General features: G+C 40.1%; 1 protein-coding gene across 3 annotated transcripts in view; it reads left to right on the top strand.

Moving 5' to 3' along the window:
• The window catches only part of PIK3C3 (phosphatidylinositol 3-kinase catalytic subunit type 3), an 83,443-nt gene that overhangs the window by 11,811 nt on the left and 52,294 nt on the right, over positions 1-19,338 (top strand). For all 3 annotated transcript variants that reach the window (XM_088152740.1, XM_088152742.1, XM_088152741.1), the window contains 11 exons: positions 865-960; positions 2,887-2,958; positions 4,125-4,229; positions 5,839-5,931; positions 7,817-8,002; positions 8,309-8,463; positions 10,129-10,219; positions 11,966-12,033; positions 13,886-13,991; positions 15,110-15,226; positions 16,879-17,010. In XM_088152740.1, the coding sequence (XP_088008866.1) occupies positions 865-960; positions 2,887-2,958; positions 4,125-4,229; positions 5,839-5,931; positions 7,817-8,002; positions 8,309-8,463; positions 10,129-10,219; positions 11,966-12,033; positions 13,886-13,991; positions 15,110-15,226; positions 16,879-17,010 (1,221 nt within the window). The remainder of the gene's footprint in view (positions 1-864; positions 961-2,886; positions 2,959-4,124; positions 4,230-5,838; positions 5,932-7,816; positions 8,003-8,308; positions 8,464-10,128; positions 10,220-11,965; positions 12,034-13,885; positions 13,992-15,109; positions 15,227-16,878; positions 17,011-19,338) is intronic.

The raw sequence follows: 19,338 nt of genomic DNA, 5'->3' as shown, positions 1-19,338 counted from the left end.
CCCCAGCCAGCATGCTGGCTGGGGAATTCTGGGAGTTGAAGTCCACACATTTTCAAGGGGCCGAGGTTGAGAGACACTGCTGTAGATCTTCATGAGCAAGTCCAACCTTTCTGGGCCTTTTTGACCCTGTTGAACCTACACAATGAAAAGTTCTTTGTTCGCAAAAATGCAAAGAACTCAAATGTCATGATCCATCCGATAAAACAGTTCACTTTTAATGATGAAACTGTCATCCATCCCATATTTTCTTGAGTTTTGGGGGGCTGAAGCAAGGAGGTGCTGCTTTTCAGTGGCAGCACCAACACTGTGGAACAGTCTCCCGGTAGAGATCAGGATAATCCCTTCCTTGTTGATGAGGAGCCACTAAAGACGGGGTTGTTCCACAGAGCCTTCTAATTTTATCGTGCTGTCTTTAATGCTATTTTTATTGTCTTCATTCTGATGTTTGCTAGGTGTTCCTTTTATTGTTCCTATTGTGAAGTTTGTACCATGGATGTTTTAACGGGTTTTTATATTCTACGTAAGCCTTTTGGATTGTGTTGGGATGGAAATGTGAAAATAAATTAAAAAATAAAAATATATACTCTTAAGTCCCCTCTGCTCTCCTTAGGGAGAAAGGAAACTGTTGAAGTTCCTTAAAAGGAGAAGCAGGGAGTCTGTGCATTATTATTTTTCAAATATTTACTGTATAGGCTGTTGATGCAAAGTTTCCCAGATTGTGTTCTTTTGAATGTCTGAAAAGAATAGCCCTTAGAGTTCTGAGCACCAAAAGTAGGCAGGTGCATACTTTATTTTTCAAATTAAAATTCCAAATTAAAGCTTCTTCACACAGCTTTTCTGTTTCTTCTTCCTTCTTATTCTCAGAGCGAGAAGCGGAGTTCTAATTTTATGTATTTGATGATTGAATTCCGTTGTGCCAAATGCGATGACAAAGAATACGGGATCGTGTATTATGAGAAGGTACGCGATGCTTGCCAGTTATCGATTTTCATTTATTGGATTTGCAGCATCAAAAAAATGACTTGCTTTTCCCTCCTGATCTGAGATGGGTGAATTATTATCTCCCAGAAAAGGAGGCAACATTTGCTCAATAACAGATGCTAGTATCTACACGCAGAGCAAATAGGAGAGTTATAGCTTCCAATCATTTATTTAAGGTTCTTCAGGTTTTATAACTTTTAATCAGTCTGAGGAAGTTTCACAAATCTTGCATTCAGAGCTTCTCCTCTCGTTTCCTTCTGTATAACGATAGACCATTTACTGAACTGGAGAATAAGGCATGGTGGATCTGGATGTCCTCTGCACAGTGCCATCACCCAAATGACATAATTTATAACATTTGCATAATGATGTCATTAGGCAAATGATGGGAATCACAGCAGACCTTTGATCTGCTGCGGGAAACGGTGTGCTTCACCAAGCAAAGTTGCAGGCTGAAGGTATCCATTTGCAACAGTGATGGATAACGTTTTGCATAGTGTTTCTCAACCTGGGCCACTTGAAGACGTGTGGACTTCAACTCCCAGATTTCCCCTGCCAGCCATGCTGGGTGGGGAATTCTGGGAGTTGAAGTCCACACGTCTTCAAGTCGCCAAGGTTGAGAAACACTGGTTTAGTGACATGAGATACTCCAAAGTTACATGAGCCCTAATAATCAGAATAATTTAACAGTAAGTGAAAGGAAGCTGATCTGAAGCATTGACTAAAATGTTATATAAAGCATGTAAGAGAAAATGAACAATAAGACAGACAATAAAAACCATGAAATAGAGAATAGAAGCACTATTAAGGAAGATAAACATACCAATACAGCATATACATTTTGGGAATTGAAGTCAACCTCAGCCCCTTAAAGATGTGTGGACTTCAACTCCCAGAATTCCCCAGCCCGCATGGGGAATTAAAAGGCCTGGGACTGAAAAAACAATGAAAACAATGCCTGGTATTTCTTACTGGGCAGGGCATTTCCAAATTGGAATTGCTACTTAAAAGTCCCACTCCTAGAGAGTCACTAGCTGTTCCTTAGCCTGGCAGGTCTTCTAGAGTAGGCTTCCAAAGATGATTTGGACCAAGAACATACAATAAGGAGCGTTCCTTCAGAGACTGTGCTTTATCATGTATAGCAGGAAACTATAAACCATGGTTAATAGATCACAGAGGTTGGGTTTACCCAACATATTCAACACACCCCAGCAAACTGTATTATAGTTCACCATGATATGCGGCCCCAGATTTTCTGTGGGCGTGTGGATAATGCCATGAGACATATCAGTGGCTGTTCTTGCAGATGTTTTGGTGGTGGATGAATCTACCCAAGTCCAAGAATCTGCTAATTTTATTTTATTAAAGAGAACCTGGATGCAGAATATCATTAGAACTCCTTTTGGTTGGTTCAAAATACAGTTTTCTCAGGCATCGAAAACATTTTGTGTGCATTACTCAGTTGCAATCTTGCAATAAACTTTAAAGAAGGTCAGTGGATCTTGTTTATGCAATAAACTCAACTGTGTATTTTTTATGGTGGTTTATTGAATAAACCATAATAGCTGAATTCACACAATTGTCTAAGCTCAAGCCAAACAAATCATGGTATGGCTTAATATACCATGTGAATCCAGGTGATAAAGTTATTCCCAAAATACCTCTATGGGGGTTGGGGGGGACAAGGAAGGGCTTGCCGAAGCCTGGAGAAGTGAGAATTAAACCATGATTTCCTGATTCACAGCTCAGTCTGGCTGTGTATTTTCCCGCAAAGCTGAATTGTTATCTTAGAAAGACAGCACAACTTAACAACTGAGTTAGTAGTCTTCTTTCTGGAACCTGTTAAATAGCATTGACTACTTTATATGCTGATTTAACGCACTTTTCTATGGCTTTCTAACCTAGGATGGTGATGAGGCATCTCCAATTTTCACAAGCTCAGAGATTGTTAAGGTTCCAGATCCCCAGATGTCTATGGTAAGTATGTTTGAGTACAAAGGTTAATTGCATGCCCAGGAAGAAATATCTGTTTGTGAGTCTCTGGGCCTGCCAATTTATAAACAGGACTTCCAAAGCTGAAGATGGCTTACATTTCAAACAGTCTCGGGGCCAACAAAATCATCAGCAACAAAAGTGACAGATAAAGGAAGCTGGGGGGTGGTGAGAAGATTATGGTTTCATCAAAAATTATAAAGTGCTATCTCCTTCTCCTTCTTCCATATCCACAGCACTCTTTCCTTTTCCAAATGTTATTCCTTTTGGCTAACCATCATCATTAGACACCTTTATTTATTGTTATAGTTAGACATTATTCTGATATTGTTATTTTCAAGAGTATTCTATGGGTTAAAAAAGTACGCAGAAACAATGTGGAGGGCACGGGGGGATATAGGATAGGGGAAGATAGATCTCTGTCCTGCCCATCCTTTAATTCGATATTTCTTGGCCACTATGGGCTGGCCTGCCTGCCTGCCTTCCCATATGTTAACTTTTTAAGGTGTAGTTACCAATCCTGGTTGGGTGTTAGGTTGGATCGGAGTATAAACTCCAGAATATCAGACCATATCAAACATATCCAGAGAAGTTTGGGAGAACGTGGACGTCTTGCAAATGACAGGTTGTTCTGTAGGATGGAAGAGCAAGGAGGGGGGTTTATTTCATTGTTAGAAAACATACTGGCTGGGTTCATCCATTGGATTAAGCCGTTGTTTGTTTATCCATGTTTTCTAGAATAAAAGTCAACTGGCTAAGCTGCAAAACAAAAGGAGTAAGTGATAGGCTGTGAAAAAGGTCTTTGCTCAGTTTGGGTACTTGCGTACAGTCCAAATAAGTGGATGCTGAGCTCAAAACCATTTGTATTTGGGGGGGGGGATGGGGATGGGGCAGAAAAGTCAAGATGGCAGCTATACTCATATGATCAAAACTCTGCTCCTTTATATGCAGAGCCACCATCTTGACTTTTTGTCCCCAGGCCCTGGAAGTGCACGTGCCTGAACTGTTGATGCATCAGAGTTAGTTTGGTCAGGGCGTTGCATAAAATTCTGCTTCTGCTCAAACTGTATCAGTTCAGAGCAGAGAATATTGTACATATGTAATTGCAACTGATTTAAAACATGTTTTGCTTTGCATTGTTATTTTGAAAGGAAAACTTGGTGGAAAGTAAACATCACAAGCTGGCAAGGAGTTTGAGAAGTGGCCCTTCCGATCGCGATCTTAAACCCAATGCTGCCACCCGCGATCAGCTTAATGTAAGTTGCACCTTGAAAAAAAACACTTTGAATTATTCTTTCTTTGATTTATTTTTCTTTTCGTGCTTCTACTACAGCTAGACCATCTGGCAACAAAGTCAGTTAGAACTTACGTATGTCCTACCTTTATTCTACTCTCTCAAATGGACGAGGGCCAGATTCAAACATCACACCATTTTGTGCCTTGTACTATCCATAGTTTCCATAGAATCTAAACTAAGGTTTGACCTTCCAAAAGACACAGATGAGCCAGGGTTGGAAATTATTTGCCTGTTTCTATTTTCCACTCTTTAGAACCCTTCCCCAGATTCAATGACAAAAACAAGGATTATAATCAAGGTTTCTTAGTTCATTATAGAAATCCAGAGTGGGCAAAAAAATAACATCCCAGTTTGCTAGTTACACATCAGATATGGATGTATTTCTACATCAGTCTAAACCGGGTTTTTGTTTTAACCATGGCTTGTCAGGCTTAAATGTATTCATTGTTTGTTTAAACAGCTCCTGGCTTCTTTGTTTTCATCTTCTTTGCAAGAAGTAGGCAGAGCACAATAAATAAATCAGGAATAATGCAAGATTGTGGCTTGAGACATAATGCTAAGTTATGATTTGAACAATTTGAGACTTGAAAACAAAAAAAAAAAAAAAAACATGGTTTCAGATGTTGGCTTGTTGGCAAACATAAATCATGGTTTCTTTCTTGGGTTGGGCTTGCACATCAGACAAAGCCAAAAGTTAACAAGCTGCATAATGGGTTTGCATCTTGTGTAAACTAAGACACAGACTACATATGATGTGTAATTCTGTTAGAGCGTTGTGATTTCAGCTTATCCAAATGAGTTCTGGTTCATAGATGCCATTAAGCCATGGTTTGCTTAATTATAGTTTGTTAAGTAAATCACAATTGGTTATGTTTACATAACATGTTAAGGGACAGGCCCTACACATTCTGCCCTAAATTGCATCGCAAAACTTCATTTCCATGGCCAAAGGTTTCTCTCTCTCTCTCTCTGTTTAAATAAAGGGCAAATATATATATTTTAATTAGGTCAGTGTTGTCCAAACTTGGCCACTTTAAGATGAGTGGACTTCAACTCCCATGCTGGCCAGGGAATTCTGGGAGTTGAAGTCCACTCATCTTAAAGTGGCCAAGTTTGGACAACACTGAATTAGGTGTTCCACATCTGATTTGCAAAAATCTGGATGATCACTAGGCAGAGAGCCAGGATTCCATCTAGAGGTTGTTAGGAGTTTTGCAACCCAAACGTTGTGTGCCAACTTTCATCCTGCCCCACACACCCTAGAATAGGATCAAAAAATTGGGTCTTCCTACCTCAATACCCCCGTTGAATAGAAATGTGGCTATGGTTGCAAGCTGTTGCCTTTAGCCGGTTTACAAACTTAGTTTTGATCATACACTAAACCGAAACCCACCCAATCACATAATGGCTTAATTCATGTGAATTCACAATTCTGGTTGGTATCTCCGATATTGAGATGGGAGAGCAAGGGACGTGTTTGTAACTATGTGGGAGATGTTTTCATGTATCTTCTGGGTGTGGAAAGGAAGCAATCCATGCATTCTTGTTTTTGTTCTGTTTTGTTTTAGATTATTGTGAGTTACCCGCCTACAAAGCAGTTAACGTATGAAGAACAGGATCTGGTGTGGAAGTTTCGATACTACCTTACCCATCAGGAAAAGGTATGTATGCCAGCTTAAACTATTGCCATGCTCTGTCTTTTTTCATGACTTAGAACTGCAATAATTCCTAACCTGACATTTCCAGGTGATTCCCAACATTTTCAGAGCCATCAAAAGCCAGATGGCAGGGAATTCAGCGTTAGAGTGGATGTAGGATGGGCGGTTTGAGAAGGCTGATTGACATGTTTGATTATTTTTTAAGCTCATACATGGGCAACATTCGTTCTTTTTTGCTTTTCTTTGTGTTTGAATGTTAATTTTGTGAAAAGGTCTGCTATTCTGTCACTCCAGGGAATGTGAGAGTAATAATTTGCTTTTATTGTATTGACTGACTAAGAGTATGACATTCTAGCATGATGGTACCGGATCTGGACTGCAGAAATTTTGGCCACCTCTAGAAGGCAGGAAGAGATTTTTGTAATCTTACTCTGCAGTTACCTTCCCCTGCTAAAGACCCCCTCCCCCCCTTCCTTCCATTGTGCCTTTTCTGACCTCCCTGGCTGCTTCTGTTTCTCATTCTGAAGAAGTCCAACGGGAGGAGTTCCTCCTTCCCTTGGAGTTTATTGAAGGCTGGAAGCCAGGGAAGCCGCAATCACTGCAGAGAGGGTCACCCAAGGAAAGCAAAGGGCATTCATACATCTACCCCTTGTCCATCTTGTCACTAAATCAACACAAGAACGTAGCAATTCCCCCCCTAAGAAGTGTCACTGAAATTCTCTTTTCTTTTGAAAGAAATTTCAACAGGAGCTCCTCTTTCATCAGTCAGAGTAAAAATGGAAGAGCAAACTCAGCTCCTTTTTCCTTAAGAGAAAACCAGGCTTTAGATTTCAAGGCAGCTTTGCAGAAAATAGAGGCCCACCAGGCATGACACAACATTTAAATAATGCTTTCCCCCAAGCAGAGTTGAAGTATGTCTGCTTTAGAAGCAGAGGACCAAGATTTGATGTTATTCAGTCAATCCATCGCCCTATTATTAATGTTAGGGTTATTCAGTAGCCATGATACCGAGGACAGGGAGTTGCTTCATGAGAAAAAGAAGAACTTAAACCCTTTGTTACTATTGTAGTTTTAAACCAAGTCAGAGTTCCTTGAGATTTAAAAAAACTTCAAGACTTAAAAAAATATTACTCATTCGGTGAAATACTAATGAATATGTATTTATTTAAAATATTTGTCTGCCCTTCATCATGCATTGCATCCCCTGAGAATGGGCAAAATTAAAAATGCATTTGAATGCAACAAACAACACCCATAAAGTGCAGCAAAAAATGATCCAAACAACCATTATTCTCATAGCATCCTTAATGAGTTGGACTGCACCATAGTTGAACTCTCAACTATTCCTAGGTGAATGAGAATGCATATACAGGTGATCCTCACTTAACAACCACTTGTTCAGCAACCATTCAAAGTAACGATGGTGCTGAATGAGTGGTACTTATGACCAGTCCTCATACTTGTGTCAGTCGCAGAGTCCCTGAGATCACATGATCGCCATTTGCAACCTTCTTTGCTGGGTTCCTACAAGCAAAGTCAGTGGGAAAGCTGGCAAGAGGTCCCAAATGGCGACCAAGTGATGTCCTCTCTTAATGACCGAGTGATTTGCTTAATGTCGGCAACAGAAGTGCCGGAATTTGCATCACAAAGCATGGTCACATGATGTCACGCTTTATGACTGTGTCACTTAGCAATGGAAATTCTGGTCCCAATCCCTATCATTATGTGAGGACTACCTGTAACGTGTGGCAAGATCAGCCCATGGTTTCTTCTGAGAGAGAGAGGACTCCCAAGAAGAGACTCTGTTGAAAAAAACAAACCTGTTCTTGTTTAATGCCATCTCTAAGTTGGGGAAAGAGATGTCATAAGTTTCTGGTTTTGATCCCAGGCATTGACCAAATTCTTGAAATGTGTCAACTGGCATCTTCCTCAAGAGGCAAAGCAAGCTCTGGAGCTGTTGGGCAAATGGAAGCCAATGGATGTAGAGGACTCCCTGGAGCTTCTGTCCTCACAGTTCACCAATCCAACGGTGCGCCGCTATGCTGTGGCCAGGTTGCAGCAGGCCGATGACGAGGTAGAAAAACCCGCATGCTTTTTCTATGCTTGAGAGGGATTTAACGAGTGCCTTTCTCATGTTTTAAAGTATGGGCGTGCAACTCTATTCAATTTAGAAGGGGGATGATGATGATGATGATGATGATGATGATGATGATGGTGATGATGATTGCTATTAATACTGTTATTATGAGATAGCTCCCCTACCATTCTGCTTTCTCCTTTTTGCCTTCCCCTTCCTTGCCCCCAACCCTTTCTGTCCCCTTCCTCTTCCCATTGCCACTTTCCAAACAAAATTTGCCTGCGTCCCATTTTGCCTTCCCAGGATCTACTGATGTACCTGCTGCAGCTTGTCCAGGCTCTGAAATATGAAAATTTTGATGACATCAAGAGTGGGTTAGAGCCCACAAAGAAGGAGACTCAAGGACCAATGTCAGAAAATATGACCACATCTGGAACGAACGCTTCTGAAATAGACAGGTGGGTGAAAGGTTTGCTGAACACTAAGCATGACACCAGGTTTAGCTAGTTATCCTCAGGTCTATCTAACCTTGTTAAAAAGCTTGCTTCTAAAAGAAACATTTGAGTCCGTGGTGTTTAATAAAAAACTGATCTACCGCAATTTGAAATTATTACGCAATTACGCACCTCTACCATTTTGGTATTCATATTTGGAGTTACAGTTTTAAACCTACTTAGTAGGAAGTGACATCCATTAAACCCAGTGGGACACTGGCATGCATGTTTACTTCTGAATAAATGTGCTTACAGCTGCCTAGTTTTCTACAGGGGAAAAGCACTCCTCAGGATGCAAATGAATGAAAAGTTAACTGCAAAATAATAAGAGGCCTCACATTGCAGAAAATAATTCTTGCCAGCAAAGGAGATTATCCTTTTCTGCCTGATGGTGGCTGTTGGTTTCACATTTTTAAAAACAATTCATTATTGAAGATGTGTGTGTTTGCATAAGAAAGTGGAGATAATTGCTATGAATATACCTGCAAGATCACAAAGAAGGGGAGGGGAGGAGGAGAAGAAAATTCATGAATATGGTAGCATTTTTAAACATTATACACTTAGACAGAAAAAAGGGCTTCCTTTGGTTGCCATGGGAATTTATAAATAAATAATCAATCAATCCCTTGGGCCAATATTTTTATAGACTAGGTGATAGGTAATACTCAGCATGGGCTATGACTCCACCTACTTTTATGGCAAGACACAAAGAAAGAGTTCTTTTTTTGAGTTCTGAATTTTCTTTCAAGTGGAAAATCTCCCATTTTACCCTGAACTCAAAACAGAAATTAGTACATTTTCTTTTGAGCACAAAACACTCAAAGCAGTTATTCTGATTTGGGGATGTTTTGCTCACTCCCAAAAGCTGTGCCAGAAGAACCAAGGTTTCGACTGAAGATCGAGTGACCCTGTCAGAATTTCATGTATCATTTTTTTTCATTTTTAATTTATTACTCAACTATAACAAACAGAAGAATAATACATCCGTGATAATACAGCAAGAAACCACAGACGTTAGAATGATTAAAATAAACTAAACATAAGGAGAGAAAAAGAAGGAACTTCGGAAAAAGAAAGGTCCATATAATATCAATATAAAATTAATTCAGTCCTTAAACTTATTGTTAGACCTAGACTATATAGAAACATATTGCTCTTTCTTCTCATTTTTAGAATATAGGGGCATTTAAAAATTTGATAAAGATCACATATCTTGAATCTGTTCCTTAACAACAAGAGTAGAAGTTGCTTTCCAACTATGTAAAATAATTGGCTTTGTTGAACCTCAGACTCGATAGAGCCAATGTTCTTCATAAAATGTCAAATTTCCATATTTTACATTTATATCTTAAACTAGTTTGTTTTTCTCCCCAAGACTATGATAATGTGAGTTATAACTTGAAAACAAAATGGAGCCATGAACAGACGTGACCAAATCATATGAGTCATGGCCCTCAATGTCCTTGCAGCACCAACACAAGAAATCCATTTTAAAATTTTCTTTGAAGACTCCAGTAAAAATGAAATAATATTTTCTGATGAGTTAAATTCATTTCGTAAAGCATGGACCCACTGATTTTACAGAATATCATGCATCGAATACTTCTCCCTGCTATATTCTTTTCTCAGCTCGCAGATCATCACGAGTCCTCTGCCCCTCATTTCTTCCCCACTGCCAACAGCAAAAGTGAAAGAATCGGTTGACAATGAAAATCTTGAGGTGAGCAAAGCATCAAGAGCTGATGTAGCGTTTCAGGGGATGAGCTTTTGAGGTGGGAAAGGTCTCTGTTCTTGCTTCCCATATGATTGCCTACAATTGTCCCCATAATTAAGAGGGGCATAATAATATTGTGCCCCTCCTGAGAGGGTCCTTGCAAGGCCTGCTCATCTATGGTGGGTCAACTTCCAATGGTTGCCAATTCTTGTCTCCTCTTCCCACAAGCACATGCACGAAAGGTATTTCTTCTCCCGTTCTGTTTCTTCTTACTCTCGTCATGGTCTCTCCCCCAAAACTTTAAGGAATGGATGCCCGTACAAAGAATGTTGGGGGCATAAAGCAAGCAGGGGAGAAAGCGAAAGCCCTTATTCACAGTAGGCCCATTCAGACGGCAAACTAAGCCACAGGTTTATACATTTAGCTTCTCTTCCATTCTTAGCATGGTTTACTCCAGCGTTGCCTTCACTGTATATCAATTCTGACATTGCTGATGTTTAGTGCTTTGTACCTTGCAAAGAACAAGAGGATAGTTCCTGGCCCAGTGGAATCGTTTTCTGTTTTAAGTGCCTGGATTATAAGTTTTCTGTTAACTTTCCTGTGCCACTTCTTCATCTGTGTTGTTGTTTTATTAGAGTTTCCCCCAGGGGCATCCTCAGGTGGGGGTCAGAGGAGTCAAGATGGCAGCCGTGATGCTTGATCAAAGTGCCACTCTTTTTTTAAGATTAGTAAGTGGTGGGTCTTTAAACACATGGTGATGGCCATCATCTTGGTTTTCTGACACCTCCTGTGGATGTCCCTTCCCCCTTTAAAAGTACTTTTAAAGTAAAAGTAACCATGCTTTAAAGTAACCATGGAATCCATATAGAAAACTTTGATTATAGATACATTACTCTTATATTATAGCTATTCAGGGAATTATAAATTGTTATTGTTATGATTTTATTCTAGAAGAGCTCGGTCAGTGGGTAAACTAAAGCAGGAGTTAGCAGGAAATAAATCTGAAGTAAATTCAGTTTTAAATGCTTAGGTTTACTTCGATAGTAGGCCATGGAGTAAAAGGGAGGTATGTTCTTCCAAGGAAAAAGTGGGTTCTGAGGGAATTTTGGAGGGACAAGTCAAGGCATAAAGATGCGGAAGGTGTTAGCTGATGGTTGGGATCAGCCAATTTTTCAGTGCCAGACAAAACACCTCAGTGGTGTTTGAAACGTTAAAATTGTTTGGTTTTGGAGAAAAGGGAACGAGACAAGATTCAGGAGGGTGGTGGATATCCTGGTGCTCCATTTCAGGGGCATCTGTATGTGTCAAAAAAAGTCAACATGATGACCAGAATCATGCAATTGAAACCTGCCCCCCCCCCTTTTTAACCAGCATTGCATGTGTGATTGATTTGATTGCAAGACAGTGGCCACCATCTTAACTTCTTTTGTTTCCCTGCCCCACTGCTTGGTTTAAGGAAAAATCTTAGTTTCCCAGTTGCATGTTTGGGGGAGGAAAAATCCTTGCCATGGGGAAACAAGTCAGTGGAGTCCTCTGGGGGACAGTGAATACAGAGGCACGTGTTGCGGACCTGTGTCACTAAGCCATCATTTGGACCACTCATGTCTGCAGTTTCTACCCCCTCCAATTTCTTTCACTTACTGGAGGGTTGGGAAGTTATGAGAAAGCATGGAGCAGCTATCCCAATGCATCCAAGGAAAACCTTAATCTTTTGAATTCCTGACTTCATTTCAAACCTCTTTTATTTTTCAGCAAGACCTTTGCACATTCTTAATATCACGAGCATGCAAGAATTCCACACTGGCAAATTATCTGTACTGGTAAGTGTGGTCTTCTGAGCTTCTGAATTTCTTAGTGCTCAAAATTGGCCCAGGTACAATTTTAATACACTCAGAAATACAGATTTCATGGATATTAATCCGTCGCAAGTTCTGGTGGACAGAAGTAGGGAAGAATTATGAACTATGACAAACCATGACACCTGAGGATTTCATTTTGTAATCCAAGCTATTGTTTCCTCTGAGATGGGAAGAAAATGATGTTGAAAAATTGTACCTTCAGCCCAGCTGGGGGAGATGTTGACTTGGTTCATAGATTGAACAAAATCAAATGATTTGTTGGTTGGTCTTGAATGTTGTATCAACCAGGCAAATGCTGGTTTATTCAACTGGAAAAAAAGAATGAACTAAGTATGGGTTAATGCAATGTATGAATCTAGCTACAAGCTTGGTTGATGTGCAGAGTGTGAATATAACTCTGTCTGGAGATGGGGCCAAGCATGCTCACCTCACTGCATAATTATTAGTATCAGTATCCACATTCATTTCTTTTATTTATATACTGCTGAATCAGTTCCCACTCACAGCAGTTTACAAAACAATTGACAAAAACATTTGTGACAGTGAAAATATCCACAGTAGAACAAACGATAAATAATAAAAGTGGCCACATCACAAGAATAAATTATAATAATAGTATATTCAAAGATGAATGAAACAAAATCATGACAAAGCCAACTAAAATAATATCAACAAAATAATAATAATTTATTAAATTTATTAAATCAATGTAAGTAATACAGTGGGTGAAAACAAACTATTCAACCAAATGTTCTTTGGAAAGCCTCCATGTTCAGGAGCTTCCAGAATGTTAGAAGCAATGGAGTAAGTCTTGGTTCTAAGGGGAGGCTATTTCATCATAATTCATCATAATTCTCCCCATGTTCAGCTGGGAAATCTGAAGGAAAGTTCTTCTCCTGTTTTCTTGAAGATGAGTCGAACTTTCATCATGAGGGAGCTTAATATATCACTCTTGTAGAGTTGTAATTTCATCCAAACATTCATAGCTTCCTGCTCAAGTCAGAAGTCTTGAGACTGAAGAGCATGGAAAAGAAGAAGCCGCTTGCAGACATTTTTCTCTCCCTCTTCTCTATGTTTGTTACCACAGGTTCTCTGGGCAATGTGGAGAGGGCCAGTGTGACAAAGAGGATCAAATATTTGGCACAATTTTCTGCTCAGGTCTTGTGGCTTACACAGGACTTTATTTCCACTTAGCAATATCTGCTCAGAGATCTCATACAGTACAGCAAATCTCAACTTGCTGTGCAGGTAGCATGAAGAAGCTTTTATGTTAACAGAAGCACCTGAAGGAATCCTTGTTAAAAAAAGAAAAAAAGTAATACAGTAATAAGCATATTCTGTATAGATTGCAAGATGATAATGTTTTATTAAATTTTTCAGTTATACGTGCACATAGGCACAAAACGTGACTTGTATTTACCAAAAAAGACAATGGGACAGATCAGCTCTAATTCAAGTCATTGGTGTGATTCGGATCTTCAAGTCAATGCTAGTGAACAATCTGAATCAACTTTCAAAATCGATTTTAGGTATTGAATTGAGTCAGTTTGATATTCTTAACCAATCTGAGAAAAAAAAGGTGTTTTATCTGACTTTGTTTCAGAAAGTTGATTCCAAGCCAATCAAATTTCTGAACAGAAGCTTTGCCCAGCTTATTCTAAGTAAATACATAAATTTTGCTCTAATAATACAACATGCAGAAAGACAAGCTCTAGTTTTGTGCACATTACCTTCTCTCCCAAAACTCTGGTCCTTTGCAGCTCATTGTTCACCAGACATCTCAGTTTAAGCTTCTTCTTGTCCTCCATGAAAGGTACGTGATTGTCGAGTGCGAAGACCGAGACACACAGCAGAGGGACCCCAGGACTCATGAAATGTACCTGAATGTCATGCGTAGGTTTAGTCAAGCCCTCTTAAAGGTGAGAATTCGTTTTTTTCTGTTGTGAAACAGGGACATTAGAAGAGCTGCAGGCAAGGGTCAATGTGGGAGCAGAAGAATGCCAGCCAGTCTGAAATCTGAGTGTCGTCTGATCATAGAGCTCATTGGAAGTGTGTTAGGTCAATATAAATATTGTATATTTTAGTGTTTGTGTGTGGGACAAGATACATGCCTGCATACATACACACACACACAAATACAGAAGAAAGCAAAGACTAATTACCATCATGAAAACAAGTAGCTACTTTTGATTCACCTACATCTGAATGACCAGTCCCATAATATCTTCAAACTTGGTCTCTTGAATCCAGATATGATTTTTCACCTTGTTTAAATTATTGAAAACATCTACGGTATATCTTGACTTTTAGCCAACCTAGAGGGTAGCTGTTTACATTAGGTGGGCTTAAGCCTTGTAGTTCTGAACCACAAAATGTGAAATGTTTGCAACATGATTAATAATGGAGGTTTGCCCCCGTTCTTTTTATTTTTGTGTATTCTACCCCTCAAAAGAACATGGGGGTCTATGCAGAGATGAAGTGACCCCTGCTAATGGAAGGAAGGTCTGCCTGTTTCGCTCACTTCCAAGATTTGAAATGGTTAAGCCATGACAACTGAAAGTCTCTTTGCAAAGCATGAGGAGCAGAGTCTTAGATTTAATTTTTCAGAAACGTGTCTCAGTTCAGCATCTTCTCTTCCATGTTGATGGAAGCAACGTTACATTTGTTTGGAATTCTTCAGAGGCGAGCAGTCTTTCATTTATCACAGCTCTGCATTTCCTTGCCGTTCCACCCCCACCCCACCCCCAGTGCAAATTGGCTTATGTCACAGAAGTGTTCACTTTTAGAATGATTGTTGTTGACAAAGCTGTAAAAAAGCCAAAAGGTCAGTCAACCATCTCCTGCTACAGGCAGCTTTGATTGCATTTTATATTGGGGGAAAGTGAAAGTGTGGGGGGGAAGGAACAGAAAAGAAACATTTCTGTGGAGTGCGTGTCACCGTTTATTATCTACTCAGAGAGGAGATTGCTAAAAGCCAGGAGAACTGCAGTGGAAAGAAATAATGTTGGGTGTGTTTTTTGTCTCCTGATTTACCCAGGGCGATAAGTCTGTCCGGGTGATGCGTTCCTTGTTGGCCGCCCAACAGACCTTTGTAGATCGGTTGGTCCACCTAATGAAAGCAGTGCAGCGTGAAAGTGGGAATCGGAAAAAAAAAGTAAGGATGTTCTGCACAGACACTTCCAAATGCAAGCCGATTCCCGCTTGGGCTGAGTTTGAGTTTGCTCGGTGGGATTCAACTTTGCAACTTGATATGTGTCAGCTTTACTAGGTAGACCAGACAGGAAACACGACCAGATGAGCTAATTCTACTTTATTGTAAGGCTACGTTAAGAGAATCTTGCAAGTCTGAAAGCACTTCTCTCCCCTTGTCCCCTTTTCAGCCCCAAAACTAGGGAGGGTCTCTTCAGCATATTCCTGCCGTGGGCTCAGCTGCCTTTTATCTGACCCTTCCCTTGGCTGCATCTCTTTGCCCCGTTTCCCAGGGTCGTTCCCACATACCATTACAATATGTGAAGGAAGGGGTTGGACGGCTCATTTGCGTGCCCAAGGCGCAAACATTGCAGCCATTGTAACAGAGGCCATAGCTAGCAGTTTCATTAATTTTAATGGCGTGAATGAGCAGTCTGTGCTCTGGGGATTATTTTAGAAAGAAAATTCTTCTTTTTGTCTGCTGAACTGTGCTTCTGTTGTTTGCTGTAGGAGTTAATTTGGAAGAAAAAATTGCATGCTTGGCTAATTAATTTGGAGGTTGAGTGGTAATCAGTACTTAACATGGACTACCACCTTGTCTCCTTTTATAGTCCTATTATGACAAATAGGAGAAAAGGTATACTTCAATTTCCCATTGCTCCTGGTGGCAGAATACTCAATATGTTTCAAATTTGTTATACTGAAACTTTGTTTTGAGCTCAGATTTTTAAAAAATTACTTCACTGTACATTTTGTATACAAAAATACAAAAAATAAAGCCCACTACAAAGAAAAAAGACTGATAGCAAACAGAATGAAAAAGCAAAGAAAAAGAAAGAAACTAGAGTTATAAACAATCTAAGCATAGCACCTGTACAGGTAGTCCTTGTTTAACAACCACAATAGGACTGGAAAATTGGCCGTTAAGCAGGGTGGTGGTTAACTGAGTCACCACATGACCATACCCAATTTCACGGCCATTTTTATGAAGGTCGTAAAGCGAGTCACCATGGTCGTTAAGCAAATCAAGTGGTTGTTAAGTGAATCACATGGTCGTTAAGCAAATTCAGATTCCCCAAAGGATATTTTTTTTGCCGGAATTCACTTAATGGCCACTTGATTTGCTTAATGACCATGGTGATTTGCTTAACAACCATCATAAAAAAAGGTCACAAATCGCGATCACATGACTGCAGGAGGTAGTGTGACAGTTTTCAAAGTTGTAACTGCAAGAACAGGTTGTAAAGCACTTTTTCCGAGGCCATCGTAACCTCGAAACATCGTTAAACAAACGGTCGTTAAGCAAGGGCTACCTGTATATCAAATACTGAACACTGTATAAACATTTCCAATTTAAAAATGAATGAGACTATTGTAAAATATTGCAAAATCTATGCCAAAGGGAGGCACGTTGCATCATTTTGAAAACATAGCCTTTTCAAAAATGGATAAATTGCACATCTCCTGAATCCAGTCTTTAATATGTGGAAGAATACTACTAAATCTCCTGAATTGCACATTTCTATAGATAATGCTCTTCAGCATTAAACAATTTTTTTAAAAAAATGTAATTCTTATTTGCATCTAATATATTGCCCCTTTTGCTTCCTCTTCTAGAATGAGAGATTACAGGCTCTTCTGGCAGACAACGAGAAGATGAACTTATCGGATATTGAGCCTATTCCTCTGCCTCTCGAACCCCAAGTGAAAATTAGAGGAATAATCCCCGAGAAAGCGACTCTGTTCAAGGTAACAGCACGAACCTGTCTTGCAATCACTGTGACCTGTGGGATGTAAACATATCCAACAGCCTAGGGCATTTTGAGAAACTTTCCTGCCATCTCTTTTCAAAGGAATCAGTCCACAAAGCAGAGTAGCAGATTAACGCGGTAAGGAATGAAATTCGTTTCTCGCTGTGATGTCAGCCTCTGGATTTTTGAAAAGTTTTTCAAGCAGGCAAATGCATGCATATGCATATATCTAGTCATAGTATGTGTGTGTGTGTGCGTGCGCCTTTGAGTCATTGATGACTCCTGGCGACCACCTGGACAAGTCCCTGCAGTTTTCTTGGCAAGGTTTTTCGGAAGTGGTTTGCCCTGGTCTTCTTCTTCCTGGGGCTGAGAGAGAGGGACTGGCCCAAGGTCACCCAGCCGACTTTGTGCCCAAGGCAGGACTAGAACTCACAGTCTCCCGGTTTCTAGCCTGGTGCCTTCACCACTGCACCAAACTGGCTCTCTTGAGTTATAGTACATAGTACTAGTCATAGTAAGTCACCTCTTATTCAAACATGGTTCATTAAGCGAGCCACAGTGGTCTGATTGTCTATTTGATTTGTTGATATTTACAATTTCTTTATTTGAATCCCACCTTTCTTCTTTGAGCACATAAGCAATCAAAGGAACGGTACAGAAAAGCATTCTAGGACAGGAATTAAAAGGAAGGCAAAACCTAGTTAGCAATTAAAAGTCTGGCTTACTTTCTAAACGAAGGGTTCACACACAACTCCCAAAGGAGTATATCCCACAACCTGGAAGCAGATCAGAAGGGCCTTTCTTGCAAACTATAATGTGCAACAAGGTTTGTAAGAGGAGCCTTTCCTAGAATGGTTAAGTCCAAGACATTTAGCATTTTAAAGGTCAGTGCCAAAACCTTAAATTGGGCCCAATAAGAAGCTAGCAACTACTGTAAAACTTTTACCATAAGCTTCTTACAATCAGCAGCCCAGTTGTGGCATTTTACAACAGTGGTAACTTCTGGACAGTCTTTAAGAGTACCTCCAAGTAGAGTGTGTTTCAGTAGCCAAGACAGAATGTATTCCCTGTCTCCAAATCTCCCTTGTTTCCAAAAGACAGTGCCTGAGTTCACCCGATACACTTAACCACAACCAAGCAGACCACATTTCTGTGCAAATAAATAAATAAATAAATAAATAAATACAGGCAGTCCTCGCTTAGCGACCACAACTGGGTCCAGCAGCTCCATCGCTAAGCAAAACATCATGTGACTGCAATGGTCTTATGTCATCAGTTTCCATTTGGTCATTAAGCGAGACATCACGTGACCACGACTTGCGATTTTACTGCTGGCTTCTCCATTGATTTGCTTGTTGGAAGCTGGTTGTGAAGCATGCAAATGGCGATCACGTGACCGCAGGGATGCTGTGCCAGTCATAAATGCAAGGACCAGTTGTAAATTTACTTTTTCAGCACCGTCGTGACTTTGAATGGTCACTAAACGGGGCAGTCGGTAAGTGAGGACTACCTGTAAAACCTCTCTGAAAACTCCCTTTTACCTTGTACTTAGATCGCCACCCATCTCTGCAGTTGTGTTTACCTCACACAGGTCTAGATTGCTGCACCTTTCCTGCTGTGCAACCCAATAATGCTATCTTCTGGTCCTAATCCAAGCCACTGGGCAGAGAGGAACACCACTGCCTCCCTCCCATAGTTGCCAAGAGGTCCCTCTGGGTCCCTCACACCTTCACCTAGGAAGGGACAGATTGTAATTAGTTGAAAACTCAACCAAGTTTCATTTCAATTCTTTTTCTGCTGAAATATAGCTTGGTAGCTTTAGCAGATGTTCATGTTCATTTTTCCTTGTGCCTTGTTTGTGCCCTATTTTTTTTTTTTTTTTAAATGCCTGATGCTCGACCACGTTTCTCTTTTCCAACCTGGTGTCCTCTAAATGTTTTTGGAATGCTTGTTGGAGGAGGAGTCCCAAGGAGAGTAGGAGGCTGAGAAAACCAGAACAGCTTGGGGATCTGGTCAGCATAGAAAAAGGGTTTTCTGTTTCTATATTCTTTGCTCGAAAGGAAGAGAGATCGAGGACTGGGTCATGTTAAACTGATAAATACGTTTATTTGTAGAGGCTAATTGATTTTTTTTTTTCCTCTTCCTGTTCTTTTTATGAGAGACAAATTGCCAGCTAAACAAATTAGGCCTTTTCAGAAAGGGCATTTTAAATAGAATTGCCATCTAAGTTAATTACAGAGGAGAGCTAATTGCTTTAAAGTTATCCTCCCCTTAGTGTGTGTGCGTGTGTGTGTGTGTTTTTCCCCCCAGTTTAGAAAAATGGCTC

The sequence above is a fragment of the Python bivittatus genome, unplaced genomic scaffold (genome assembly GCF_059951505.1).
Source record: "Python bivittatus isolate LINGU-HERP-01145 unplaced genomic scaffold, Pbiv_v1 ctg000570_np1212, whole genome shotgun sequence".
NCBI classification, from domain to species: domain Eukaryota; kingdom Metazoa; phylum Chordata; class Lepidosauria; order Squamata; family Pythonidae; genus Python; species Python bivittatus.
This window is presented reverse-complemented; position numbering and strand designations above follow the sequence as displayed.